Source organism: Meriones unguiculatus, chromosome 3 (assembly GCF_030254825.1).
Source record: "Meriones unguiculatus strain TT.TT164.6M chromosome 3, Bangor_MerUng_6.1, whole genome shotgun sequence".
Taxonomy (NCBI): Eukaryota; Metazoa; Chordata; class Mammalia; order Rodentia; family Muridae; genus Meriones; species Meriones unguiculatus.
The window spans coordinates 94,602,107-94,616,205 of record NC_083351.1 but is presented as its reverse complement, the minus strand read 5'-3'; the positions used below and the strand labels follow the sequence as shown (position 1 = coordinate 94,616,205).

The 14,099-nt window shown below is 46.5% G+C and overlaps 1 protein-coding gene across 1 annotated transcript in view; it reads right to left on the bottom strand.

Moving 5' to 3' along the window:
* Nucleotides 1-2,126: 2,126 nt before the first annotated feature.
* Nucleotides 2,127-14,099, bottom strand: part of Ice1 (interactor of little elongation complex ELL subunit 1) — a 46,492-nt gene continuing 34,519 nt past the window's right edge. Inside the window, exons 15-19 of the mRNA XM_021652996.2 lie at nt 12,475-12,635; nt 11,498-11,688; nt 10,281-10,387; nt 5,515-5,613; nt 2,127-3,236 (exon numbers count right to left, since the gene is read on the bottom strand). Coding sequence (XP_021508671.1) covers nt 3,022-3,236; nt 5,515-5,613; nt 10,281-10,387; nt 11,498-11,688; nt 12,475-12,635 — 773 coding nt within the window. The 3' untranslated portion in view covers nt 2,127-3,021. The remainder of the gene's footprint in view (nt 3,237-5,514; nt 5,614-10,280; nt 10,388-11,497; nt 11,689-12,474; nt 12,636-14,099) is intronic.

Sequence of the window (14,099 nt, the reverse complement as noted above, 5' to 3'; positions counted from 1 at the left end):
TTTCCCCATGAGCAGACTCCTGTTCTCTGACCTGCCTCTGTTCATGGGCTAGTCTGCAGCGGCCCCTGGTGGCCACAATTCAAAACCATGCCCCTTCCACAATCACATTTGATAAATTGCCACACATTTTTAAAATACAAATGGCGAAGAAAAAACAACAAAAGGACCACCTTCGCTGTGCCTGGTGTAACAGCTCCAAGCACAGACTGCACCATGCCGTTGGTACTCCTGCCAGGTCAGAGGACCAGCAGGCATGCCCAGCACACTCAGCTCCACACAGTCCTCTTCTCAGTTCAGACAGTAAAAGCCTGTCTGCATTCTGCTGGATACTGGGTCTTAGTTAGGGTTAACATTGTAGCAGTGAAAACACCACAGAAAGCAAGTTGGGGAGGAAAGGGTTTATTTGGCATACACTTCCACATTGGCTTTTCATCACCAAAGGAAGTCAGGACAGGAACCCAAACAGGGCAGGAACCTGAAGGCAGTAGCTGATGCAGAGGCCATGGGAGGGAGGGGGGTGGCAGCTGCTGCTGCTGCTGCTTACTGGCTTGCTTCCCACAGCTTGCTCAGCCTGCTTTCTAATAAAACTCAGGACACCAGCCACCATGGGCTGGGCCCTCCCCGACCGATTACTAATTGAGAAAATGCCTCAGAGCTGGATCTCATGGAGGCATTTCCCCCACTGAGGCTCCTTCCTCTGATGACTGTAGCTTGTTTCAGGCTGCCAACAAACCAGCAGGTATCAGCGTCCAGCTGCCTCAGCTTGAGAGCGCCACGCAGCACCGTGGATGACTTCTGTCCTGGCAAATGTGCGACATGTCAAAGTATGGCAGAGTTGGAGCTGGTGCTACTGGACTGGAATATGCCACCCAAACTTCCAGCGGTGCTCAAGCTGTGGACACCCAGACACAGAGCTCGGCCTCCCAACCTCGATTCCCACTGGCTGTGCCCCCTCAACCACCCATGCTTCACTTCTTTATCTAGTGCAAGAACATTCTGCCTTCTTCCACTCCGTCCCACCTTGCAGCCGCAAGGGCTGAGGGCAAGCAACTGTTCTCTCTACATCGAGACAGATGGGAGGGGAAGGGAGATGGGGGACTATGAAGATGAATGAATGAGCAAGTTAGCACTTGCATCCATCAGCTTACTAATGCCCAGATCTGCCCTGATCTTGAATACAGTTTTGCCTATATAGGCTCTGGGCCACCAATGTTGGGACATGTTGCTCCTAAAGCAAACAGAAAGCATTCATTTGTGGTCCCCTACCACCAAGCCTGTGGTGGGCACCTATTCCTGGCTGCTCGGCCCAAAGGCTCAGTATGTGGGTCCTCATTACACTTCAACAGAGTATTGTTTCCAGCTCTGGGGCCGGCTTGAAGCCCATTTACCCTGAGCATCTGCACTGCTGCCTACAGGACCTCCCACCTGTGCCCTCTGAGGCACCCTCCGTGTATCCTTCATGTCATCCCCTACCCCTCCTCTCCTCCCCTGTCGAGGTCCTGCCTCAGTTCCCTTTTCTCTGCTCACCCGCCCTGTGCATCCTTTACCCTAGAGCAGCCTCAGTGAATAGCCGTTACCACACCTCCGGAGCCTAGAGTTCCACAGTAAACCTAAGCGCTAAGTGCCCTGCATGCTGCTGCGCACCTTCCTGCACTCAGCAGGGCTCCTCCTGCACAGCGCTACCTTCACTTTCAAGGAGGGATGTTGTAATCCCCAATTCTAGGCTAATGCCCTCCTGGGGCCTTTACCTCCTGCTGACACCTGTGCCCCCTTCACTGTGCTTACAGAGCCCTCAGTGCCAGGTCCAGTGGGTGGTGACTCAGATTTTCCCACTAACAGGCCAGCTTGGAGACTATGGCTCCTGGCAGGCTTGCTGAGCACCCCGTTCCAACTCAGAGCATAGGCCAGGAGGCACTGAAAGAGCTTCCAAAGGGACAACCTGCTCGTTCATGTTTGTGAAAGGTTCTTAAGAAGAAACAGCTAAGTCACCAGAATCACTGTCATGTGTGACTTTATGGGCAGCAATTATAAGAGTGAAGCCTACACAGAACCATGTGACACTCTGGCAGACATCTTCATGCCCACTAGAAATGGGACACCAAACATCACACATTACCAGTCATAACAACAGTGTGTATGGCTTGCTTTTATTTTTTATTATAAAAACACATACAAGAGTTTTAAGAAATGATGAATATAAGACAAATCAGAATCACAGTGAGTTATTAAACCCATTTCTATATACAAATACAAAAATTCCGAAAGTGGAATATCATCCAATGTGAGACACATCATAGATAGCACTGTCTGTATGCACATACCCCACAGAGCTGTCCCTATGCACACAGCCCCCAGGGCTCTGCTGCTCCATCAGACTGGCCATCTCTATACAGCCCATCTGGGAGTCTTGCACTGTCAGTTCCAATCCTGATATAGTTCAGGACATTCAGAGATGGGAGGAGATGCATTCCAGTGCACTTCCACCAGCAGCCTGTCCTACTATGACAGCTACTCGTTACTCTCTGGGAAAACTTCTGCAGCCATTTCAGCTACGACAGTGAAAGACTCATTTAGTTCTCATTTTAAAAGCCAACTTGCTTTTGCCTAGCCATTTATTTGAGTATAAACTCCAAAGATGGCTGTAGGACCAATTTTTTTTTTCTTTTTACTTTTAAGATCATTACAAGAAAGCCACTCAACCTTTAAAAGCCACTAAAAAGGACACTTTTTGCGGCCAAAAAATAAAAAAGGGCTAAGTTCAAGTTTTTGTTGTTTGACCAAGATACACTACTACAATCTATGTCATGTGACCACACAGCCATAACTGAAATGCATATGATGTAGGGGAAACACAACCGCTTGTCTCTTTGCCTCCTGTCAAGCCATAAGGAATATGCCGTGTCGCCTGCTTTATGCCTTTCTCTGTTGGACTCCGGCTGAAGGCAGGCTAGTCGTTTACAGCAAAAGATGTCAAGGCACTTCTTTGTGCAGTGACCATGACTTTCAGGTGACCCTCCCATCTCAGGGAGCTGAGCCCCCAGCATTCAGGGTGGTGGCAGCTGAGCCGTCGGCACTCAGGGAGCCAACCTCTGCCAAACAGCTGACGATTGCGGAAGGGATGGTGTTGGAAGTCTGTGTCCGCCAAGCTTCCAGGATCTTGGATATCTCTGCTGGATTGCTAGGACTCAGGTCACACAGGGCATACACAGCTGCCAGCTGTACACCCCATGGGATATCTGAAAAGGATTTTCACACCAGTTATAACAAGGCCACAAAGAAAATGTCTGTTCAGAATCTCCGTGTGTGACCCAGAGAATGCTACTCAGACATGGATTACCTTCTGCCACCAGTAAAAATGACATTCCAAAAAAAATGTCTCACAGTAAGCAAGCTCATTCAAGACCTGTCTACAGCTGGACAACAGAAGCTCCCTGTATCTCTGGGGTCATAAGGACTTCAGGCCTCCTCTGCCCCCATGAAGCTGGAAAACATGTGGGTCCTCTTAACAACCAACTAATACAAAACCCTCAAACATCCTCCAGCACTGTCTCTGAATGGACGTAGACACAAAAATTAAGACAAAATAACTTAAGCTTATTTTTACACAATAGTCCAAAAGCCTATCCTTGTGCCACACTGACACTAGATGAGACTGCAACTCTGGGCCACTGTGACTCGGGGCCATTGTAGCTCTGGGCCAGTGTTGCTATAGATCAGTGTGAGTCCAGGCCAGTATGGCTCTGGGCCAGTGTGACACAGGTCAATGTGACTCTGGGCCAGTGTGAGTTAAGGTCAGTGTGACTCCAGGCCAGTGTGAAGCAAGATAAGTGTGACTCCGGGCCAGTGTGACTCAGCCAGTGTGAAGCAAGATAACTGACTCTGCGCCAGGGTGACTCCAAGCAGGCGTGACTCTAGACCAGTGTGGCTCCAGCCAAGGTGACAGCGATTCAATTAAATTGCCGTGATCTCTATATTGTCAAAAGATTCACTTTTAAAATCTAACTTATTAACTTATAACCCATCAACGTAAAACACTGAACTCTAAATGACTGAGGAGCTAGAGTTCATTATTAGCCATACCTTTCCATCTTCTGTGACGAAGGCAAGAGCTACAAGGGAAGCTAGAATGTTAGGCTGTGTCCCTCATCTCAACGCACACCTACAGACCACAGATGTCCAACCATGACATTCATTTATGGTCCATCTTTGCCTTATGTACACAGCAAAGGTAATTTAATGCAGCAGTCTAATAATTTCATGTTAATTGTACAGATGTGGAATTTTGTCAGTACTCATTTTAGGTTGGGAGCGATGCTCTTTTTCAAAAAAAGAGCAGTTGTAGAAGGTCCTACTCCTCAAGGAGGAAGCGAACACCAGAGAAATTCATGTGTTTAAATGTGAGTTCTACTATACAGGAGAACTGATGTTCTAAGAGGATTTCTTCCCTGGTCTGAAGAATCAAGAAAAGCATAGCATGGCTCCCTCTGAGGCCAGGACTCAGGCATAAACGAGGTGTTCACAGCAGCTTTAAGCATACACATGTGGTCCTAGGCAGACTTCCCAGCCTGCTGCACACAGGCTTATACCAACAGCGCTGACAGGCACTGCTGGCTCCTTACTCTTCCCTCTGGGATTTAGTGTATGGAACAAGGATAGCACCTCGCCTCTCCAGGGAGCCTAGGATGCACGTAATGATGTGGGGCAGTGTCCCATGATACGTGGCTAATAGGTTACACCTATGACAGCAACATAGTCCAGGCTGTACATGTTGGCAAGACAACTCATCAGCTAAGACCCAAACTGTTGTCAAGAGCATTTTCATATGGAAGCAATGGATACTGCCTTAGCAGCTAGGTCAAAGACAGTGCCTTAGAGAAAGCTCTTATAGCTGCTGTCCCTGTGCTTGGCACATAAGGCCTGCCACCAATGGCTGCAGTCAAAGACCTGCCATGCTAGAAAGCCCACTGCCATGGGGGTCTTACGACTGCTCAATATCTAAAATAGAAACCAGACCCATCGTTCTAAGGGTTACTCTAAGTCAAGCTTTCCCCAAATAGTAAGACATCAAGTCCATGAACAGTTGGCACAAGGGCCCACTCTGCTGCAGGGCACTATCCCTAGGCTGCCGGGCTGGTTTCACAGAGGACAGAGCCCAGCAGGAAGCCTCCCGGGCATTCTCTCAGTTGTGGTTCCCTACTCTTAGACAACTTTAGCTTGTGTCAAACTGGCATAAAACTTGCTAGCACACTATCTAACTAAGAGAGCAGCAGGCACTTTGTGCTTATGCATGCATGGGTGAGAGGTGGTGAGCCATTCTCAGGATGCCTCCTGAGTGACAAGCCTGGGGAGCACAGTGCCTCTTTTGAGGAAGAACCGCTCAACAGGGCAAGCCGACCCTTGCAGAAACAATGGCCACAGAAGTCAAAAGCTCTAATCTTAGGTTGGACGGGCACTGGCTCACGTCCTCAGGAGATGCAGGGAGAACAGCTTGAGGGATAAAAACCATGGTCTTACCTTCATCCTGAGCATGCTGTATGAACATGCCAATAACGGAGCTAATATTCTTCACAGCAGTTGGAAATCCTTCCTTCAAACCCAACTGGCCTAATCGACCTAGAACAACAAAACACAGCAAAGTAGGCTTCAGCAAATGCTGGCTAATATTTTCTGGAAATGATATTTTTTTTCCCCTCATTTAACATGGCATAGTTTAAGCCTGAAGATCCAGAAGTGCAGTGGGAGCTACTACTCAGTGTGACAGCTGAGCCCATGGACTTCATAGCACAATGTACCCGCCATTCACAAGAATGGCTCACCACCAGTTACTTACCCACAAATAAGCACAAGACACCTGGTGCTTTCTTGTGTAGTGGTTAGGGTTAGGGTGATGGTTAGGCTGGCCGGTTTGATGTCAACTTGACATAGGCTAAAGTCATCTAGTAGAGGGAACTGCAATTGAGAAAATGCCTGCCTAAGATCAGGCTTTGGCAGGTCTGTAGGATACTTTCTTAATTAACAAATGATGAGGGAGGGCACAGGCCATTATGGATGGGGCCACCCCTGAGCTGATAGTCTTGGGTTCTCTAAGAAAGCAGACTGAGGAAGCTGTGTGAGCAAGCCAGTAAACAGCACCTTTCCATGGCCTGTACATCAGCTTCTGCCTTTGGGTTCTTGTCCTGACTCCTTTGATGATGATCTGAGATGTGGAATCATAAGCAAATAAACCCTTTTCTCTCCAAGTTGCTTTTGGTTACAGTTGTTTCTTCAGTAAGTGATGTCACCCTAACTAACTGAGACAGGTAGCAATGCAGAAATGGAATTAAGTAGTGGTCAACACAGGCAAAATGTAAGAAAGAACTTTACCAGGGTAACAGAGAAGGAAGGTCGTGGCCTCACCGGCAGATGATGACAGAGCAGCCACAAAAGAAAGCTTGGTTCTTCCAGCACACACTGAAGCAGGACCACGGGGTGAAGGCAGCAACAGAGCAAGCACAACTGTGCCCCACTGGGTGAGGGAGGGGAGTCGTCCTGGCTGGCACTTATGCCCATCTCACTAGAGACTGACAGACCAGGCATAAGCTACTCTCATCCACCCAGGATCATGGTGCACATGTGTGTGATGGAGGTCACAGGAGTACCAGTAGAACCCTCACTGCACTGACCATAGGGTGTTGAGAAAGTGTGCCCAAACTGAGTTGTGAGTGCAGCCAGGCATTTGGAAAAAGGAGATAAGTTCTCAAATACGAAGCTGCAACTTGAAGGCAAGTAACGTTACCACCATAAACAACGGCTGCATGGGCTCTTTGCATCTAAAGCAGAAACAGCTGCTCCCACCAGTCACCCCTGCTCAGGAGCTCTCCAATACTTAAGATGGTTCTAAGGATGATCCTGTGTGTGTATTGTGGGGTGTATATTGCTCACATTTGGAAGATGTGCTAATAACTGTTTTACAGGTGAACACTGCAGATCATAAGTGGGCAAATGGGTTTCTTCACCATGAAAGCCAGTCTGGTGTTTCACAAATAACTTTAAGAACTTACTACCTAAGCAAGACTCCATTTGAGGAAAAACAAGGCAGAATATCTATTTAGAAAGAATCAAAATGGCCACTGAAAGACTCTTCACTGTCATTGATTACACTTTTGTGCAAGTCTCTTCCTTTTGGTTTTCATTTTGTCAAGACAGGGTTTCTCTTTGTAGTCCTGGTTATCCTGGAACTTATTCCTTAGATCAGGTAGGCCTTGAACTCAGGAGATCTGCAGTCATTTGCCTCTCTGAGTGCTGGGATTAAAGGTGTGTCCCACCACTACACAGCTAATAGTTAGTTCTTTTGCTAACCCCAAACAACATGGAACACTCAATGCATACGATGAGAAAGTGCTGTTTTCTATGAAGGATAGAAAAACAAGACTCCAAGGCAATGCTATCTATGCCCACTGGTTTTTGTTTCAGAGGACCATTATCTTTAATTACAATGTCAAATAAGGTGAGTGTGGCTGTCAATTTGACTGGCTCTAGAATTAGCAAGAGGAGGCTCTGTGCAGATCTTCAGGATATTTATCCAGGAATGATTGATTAACTGCAGGGAAGACCCTCCCCCTGGGTGGGACGGCCCCTTCCACCAAGGCGAAAGTTGCTATCTTTTTAATGCTTCTATCCTCACTTCTGCTTTGGTACTGCCATCCTCAGTCAGTGGCTCAAACTATGCAGGTGTCAGCTCTGCCAAGATATTCACAGCCTTACGGTACATCAGGTCCTCCCACACTTTCTTGGATGACCTCCATCACAATACTGGTTCAGTATGCTGGAGAAAGCCTACTGGACTGCACATGGTTGCTGGCTAACAGCATGTTTATTGCTCAGTTCAGTATTACTCTGTACTGCACACTGACAGGAAGTTTGTCATCACAGAATACAATTTGAATTGAAAATGGCTCTCCATCCTTCAAAGTACATGAATCATCATTCAGCATTGTCAGCTCTAATTAATAATACATTATTCTTGTCTATAACAATTGTATTAATTATCCATTATTTAAGAATATACTATTCTAAATCACTCTACCCTTGAAAGCCAGAAGACTTAAGATTTAAAAAAATAAACTAGCCTTAATTTGCCAAAGGTACAAATGACCCATATTCTGGCTCTGGGATAAAATTTCAGTTAGTACGTTCTTCCTGATTCACCCGAAGACTAGCCTTTCCATGAGGCACATTCAGTATACAAGCGCTCATGTAACAAGAGTAGTTGCTTTGAAAGCATGTTGTGACATCTAACCCAAAGTGCCTACTGCTGTCCTATTAGGGTCACACTGTAACATTTCCCCACTTCCCTCCTTGCAGGCTTCCCCGGGTGGTTTTGCTGACCCAGCTGTGGAAGCAGCAGTCTTGTTATCTACCTTAGAGCGTCTTGGGCAGCCTGAGAAGCAAGGCTGACCATGGCCAGTTGTAAGAGGAGCTACACCAAGAGCAGACCCTCCTGTGAGAACCACAGAGTTTATTTCCACAGTGGCACAAGGCCACCGACCACCAGAATAGCATTCTACTCACTGCCCCTCTCACTGCGGGAATAAGCACAGAGCACAGTCACCTTGATAAGAACATCAAGGGCTCAGTTTGATCCTCAAAACTCCCATCACAAGCTAAGACTGTGATGACCCCACTGCTGGACCCTGGGTCCTGATTGTCAGGCAACCTGGACCATTTAGTGAGTTTTAGTTCAGTGAGAGATAGTGTCTTAAAAAAATCAGAACCAAGACAAACAAACAAAACCCACAAAGTAGATGACACCCAAGATATGACACCTGAGGTGTCCTTTGGCCTCTATAAGCACAGGTGCACCCAGGCGCGCGCGCGCATATAAAAACACACACACACACACACACACACACACACACACACACACACACACGCGCGCGCGTGCACACGGACACATGCACACTCTCTTGGTAAAGTCACATTCTAGGGAAAATGCCATAAGCATGCATGAACTTTAAAAATACACCACAGAGGGAAAGGCTGTAGCACCTCCTCCTCTGTGTGAAGGGCCCACATAGCACAAACTGGCACCTTGAGCAGCTCTCCTACTCTGTAAACTCTCAGAGGAGTGGCTCACTTTCAGTAGCCAGTGCACAGAGGCACAGCTCCTCCTGAAGTCATGAGCAGCACTATAGGAACTGGTACCCTGAGTTTGCCAGCACAGGCCCTCCTGCCTTCTTCCTCCTGCTCCAGGCTAGAGATGGCCACTGACCAAACAGTCAGTCTATGAAGGCGCTACAGAGTGTATGGAACTCCACACCTGTGTCTGCACCCTTGACATGGCTCTCATGGCTGCCTAGTCTTTAGCCGTCTCATTACATACCCACCCGGATTCAGGGTTCTGTCTCGGATGTGTCACATGTGCTTAAGCACAGCATCACCAACTAGTGTGTGCAGGTCACAAGGAGGAAGGTGACAATCAGCAGGGACACTGTATTCCTACTACATACATACTAGGTTCATTCACAATACTATTTCCAATAATTTTGCCCTTGAGCTTTAATTAGCTAAAGTCGAAAGGGTTCTCTGAAGAAGCCAGTGCTTTGGTTTGTGTGCCCCAGATGGATGGAAGACACGTAGAGCTCTAACAAAATATGCAGGTTGTTAGGAAGTGGGGCTGATGACCCTGAAGCAGTGGACAGCACGTTGCCACCGGTCAGGCAAAGAGGATGAAAGTAAAGTAAAAAGAAAAACCTGGGGTTACAAGGAAGAATCTAAAGGCCTGCTCCAGATCTTACAGTTCGGTGGTGTCTGAGTCTCAAGGTGCTCTCAAATAGCGATTTTAGTTTCTCTAATACTCTAAAGTAGCCCTTCTTAGACGTCTATAATCGGGATATCTTATAGGAACTTACTCAAATTTGTGGTCCTTGGGGACTGAGTGGCTAGTTGCACACTGTGTGACCATACTGGCCCATGATATTTTAGATTCTGAACAAAAGCACAGTATATTTTGTAGCAATTTATGAACCCATCTGTGCATGTGTTGACAACACATCCAGAACTGTAACTCAAACACACTACCACCGAGCACTGTAAGTGTCTGAGAGATGGCTAGAGCACCAGGGAAGGAAGCAGTAGCAGAAGAGTAAGGGGGTTCAAGCACAGACACACTGGTCTGATAGCTGTGAGCTAAGCTGCTTGTGAGAGTGAAGTTTCAAACGGAGATACATTACTACACTCTTAATCTCTGACCAAGATCTTAACAAGAACAAGAGTAGCAATCCAATCACAAAGAAACTTACCAATCAGTCTCAGCACAGACGCTACAATAACATCAGGGGTGTATGCGATGTTGGAATGTCCTTTCCTGTATTTGATCCACTTATCCATCACAGGCCACAGCTCCTTGCTAGAAAACACAAGATCCGTGCCCATTACCATCTAGACAGTACCTACCAGTGGCCACAGCACTGCTCCTGTTATGGCGACTTTTCTTTCCAGCTTCCCACACCCCTTCTGTTTACAGATGTAAATGGCATGGAGAGAACAGTGCTGAGCAGGGAAGCACAGGGTGTGGAGCCACTTAGAGGACTCAGGGCCACTGAGAGGCCAGGACAAAGCACACTGACGAGGGCCAGCTCTAGGCGCCTCCTGTTATAGAGAAGAATGACCCTGCCTCCCTGAGCTCATGAGGAATCCACCTGGACCCTGCACCCTCACAGCTAGACAGAAGCTCTGTCGCTTCCTTATGGAGGACTGACTGTGACATGTGTATGTCCACGTGTATGTCCAAGGACCTCCTCACAGACAAGCTCCTTGACATAGATTTCACTGCAGAAATCAAGCTAGATTCAGTTCTCAGTGTTAGAGCCAGTCCTGCAATCAGGAAAGTAGGAACAAGATTCTCCTGCCCAAACAGCTTGACTCTCACAAAAATGTGTCAAGCATTTCAAAGACACCAAACATGTGATCAGTGGATGTCATATCCTCTCTTAAACCAGGCTTTTTCAGCCAGAGTTCAAAAACACCTTCTTTTTTTAAACTCGAGGGACAATTTTCTCCAGGCTCTTAAGGGATGGTGCATGGTAAGTGCCAGAAGCACAGACAAGCACAGGAAGCCTAACTAAGTTCAGTGTCTGTCTGGGACACCAGGCTCCACCCTCCCCAGTGAAGAGCTGGTAACTGCACATCTGCACATTGGTTCTTCTGATTCTGGCCTGTCAGTGCATGAAAGGGACAAGTGTAGCATTTGGCTGCCTAGTGACAATGTCACTCTGTGGACAGGAGGGGACAAAAGGCCCTCGTGCTCCAGTCACTTCTATTGGGAGACATTAACAGAAAAACAAAGCTGAGGCATTTAATAGTGACCCAAACATTTTAAGGGTACTTTCCTTAGCTCTTATAAAAGTTGGTATATTTCAAATGCCACACGTAGGAAGGAAGCACAAGTCAGCCCACACTCCACATTACCAAGCATCCTCTCTTAGCCCATCTGCACTTAAAGTAACCGAGCAGTCACCTTATGATGTTGTCATGTGTCCAAATCCACCTCTGGTGACAGCACAGGAGGTCAATGGCAAATATGTATTCCCAGATGTTTGCACTCAGGTCCTCGCCAAACTCTTCACTTGACTGAAATTCTGTTTTTGGGCACAGCTGTATGGTCAGAAGTAGCTTAGAGACGACGATCCCAACATCAATAGAAGCATTCTAGCAAACAGAAAAAATACAGTAAAAAGTAATCTCTTGTGTTGTTAGCAATGTGATGCTATGCTAAGCACCTGGTGGACTGCCATTTGCCCTAAGAGTAACTTTGAAGCAGCCTGAGTTTGAACTAGAAACTGTTTACTGTAGTCACAATAAACAGCAGAAACAGATGAGATTGGGCATGTTCAGGATGGTAAACTGGATGGAATTAAAAAAGATCCTCCTAAGCTAGGTAACCCCGAAAGATAAACATGGTATGCATTCCCTTACACATGGATATTAGCCATAAAGTGCAGGATGACCAGGCTACAATCCACAGACCCAAAGAAGCTAAGTAACAAAAAGGGCTCAAGAGGGGATGCTTGAATCTCACAGAAAGGGAAATAGAATAGATATCAGGGGTGAATAGAGGGAGAGACCTGGGATGGGAGGTATAGAGAGCAAGAAGAATCAAGTTGGGGAAGGACAGAGGGAAAGAATACGGGGAGAAAGAACTAGAATTGGTGGGGTGTGTGTGTGTGTGTGTGTTTCGGGGGAGGGTAGCAGATATCTCTGGAATGAGCTAGAAACCTCAGGCAATGGAAACTAGCAGGAATCTATGAGGGTGACCCTACCTACAAATTCCAGCACACCCTGATCATGGACAGGCACACCAACAGATACATAGATGCATAAATGAAGGTCATTGCTTAGAGATGCTGAAGAACTAAGATAAGAGGAAACTTAACATAAAGTAACACCTATGTTCACCCACAAGTACTGCAGAAGAGAAATAAAAACAATGTGCACCTTCTCCCAGCTCAGGAACGCTCTCAAGCAGTTCAGAACCTCCCCTCTGGCACGCTGCCTGGCAACCAGCTGCATTGCTTGACTAATGGCTGATTGGGAGAGAAATACTTCACGCCACATGTTCGCAATGAAGAGAGTCAACTTCTCAGATTCTGGAAAATCTGTAAGAAAAAGGGATGGAAAGAGCAGCCTTCATGTCTATCTCACCTAGGTGCTGATCTAAAACTAGGCATGGATTTCACTTCACAGGGGCCTGTGAGGCTCCCTCAGTCGACAGCCTTGTGAGTGGATAGCTAACAGGGCTCTTCTCTTCGATTTTTCAAAACCTGTTCTTTTTCCGTCTTTGGTATTTTTCAGTTGTCTTCTAATTTTAGACAGGTCTCATTCTGTAGCCCAGAGGCCTCAAACCAGTAGAAATCCTCTGGTCTCAATCTCCCTAGCTCTGGGATTTTAAGAGTGAGTTATCACATCTGGCTTGGCATACTGTTAGATTTTAAACCTTGTACAAAAATAGAAAATGTTGTTTAAAATGTGGTATCAAAAGGGAGCCATCAAAGGAGAGAAAGTAAAAACATCTTGACTCCAAATTTCTTAAGGCTCCGCATTTTCCCGTCTGATATGCAATATTTCAAGACATTCATTTCCACATAGCCACTAAGCATTTGCCAAGTGACTGGATTGTATTTTGTAAGGTGGACATTTGGACAGTCTGAGGCAGAACTCGGGGAAATGTTCCATGTCGAGTGAAAAGTGTGGACTAGACCTAGGAGGGGCAGGTGGAAGTGCTAGGACAGGAGGCAGGCATCAAAGGAAGAGCTGTATACAGCAACACACCAAAACAGTGAACCACATTTACGCTTTGACTACACAGCCTTTTACTCACAGTTGTAATAGACAGAGAATGCCAGCTTTCAACAGGTAGGCCTTCATGAGAAACTGGATAAACTCCTCACATTAACTGCCCTGGGAAACTGGTTTTGTTTACAATATTAAGATGTCATCGCATACTAGTAAGCTCTACTCCTAGGTACATATTCAACAGAGATGGAGACATCCTTACAGACTTGAGATAGGTGTTTTGATGTCTCAATTCATAACCATCTATAGTTGAAAACAGTGAAGTGACTGGACAGGACAGTACATTGTTATCTGTTGAATAACTGAACACTACATGACTGTGCAAAGCAACAGACTCCTCATGAATGGACAGATCTCAGCAGTCAGACTGAGTATGTCTGAAAGGGAGAGTGCACAGCACACTAAAGTAGTATCCATTGGATTTGTAGTGACAGCAAACAGATGTGGGGTTCTCCATCTTCCTGCAGCACTATGCTATGCTCCTCTCCTTGCCTGTGTGAATACTGATGGTTTGCTGTCACAAAGGATGGCTGATTCAGATGCACAGTGAGACTAGGAAGTGACAGTAAAAGGGAAGTTAAGCAAGGACAGCCCTGCTCCTCTACCTCTTTGTCATCACTGATACATCTTCCCATGAGCTACAAAATCTATCTAATAGCCACTGCTATTTAGCCAGGGGCACAGCAACATGGGTAGTCACTGGACAAGGATCCTGTATTTTGCAACACAGGGATAAAGTAAATACATTGTGTGCAACAAGAGACAGT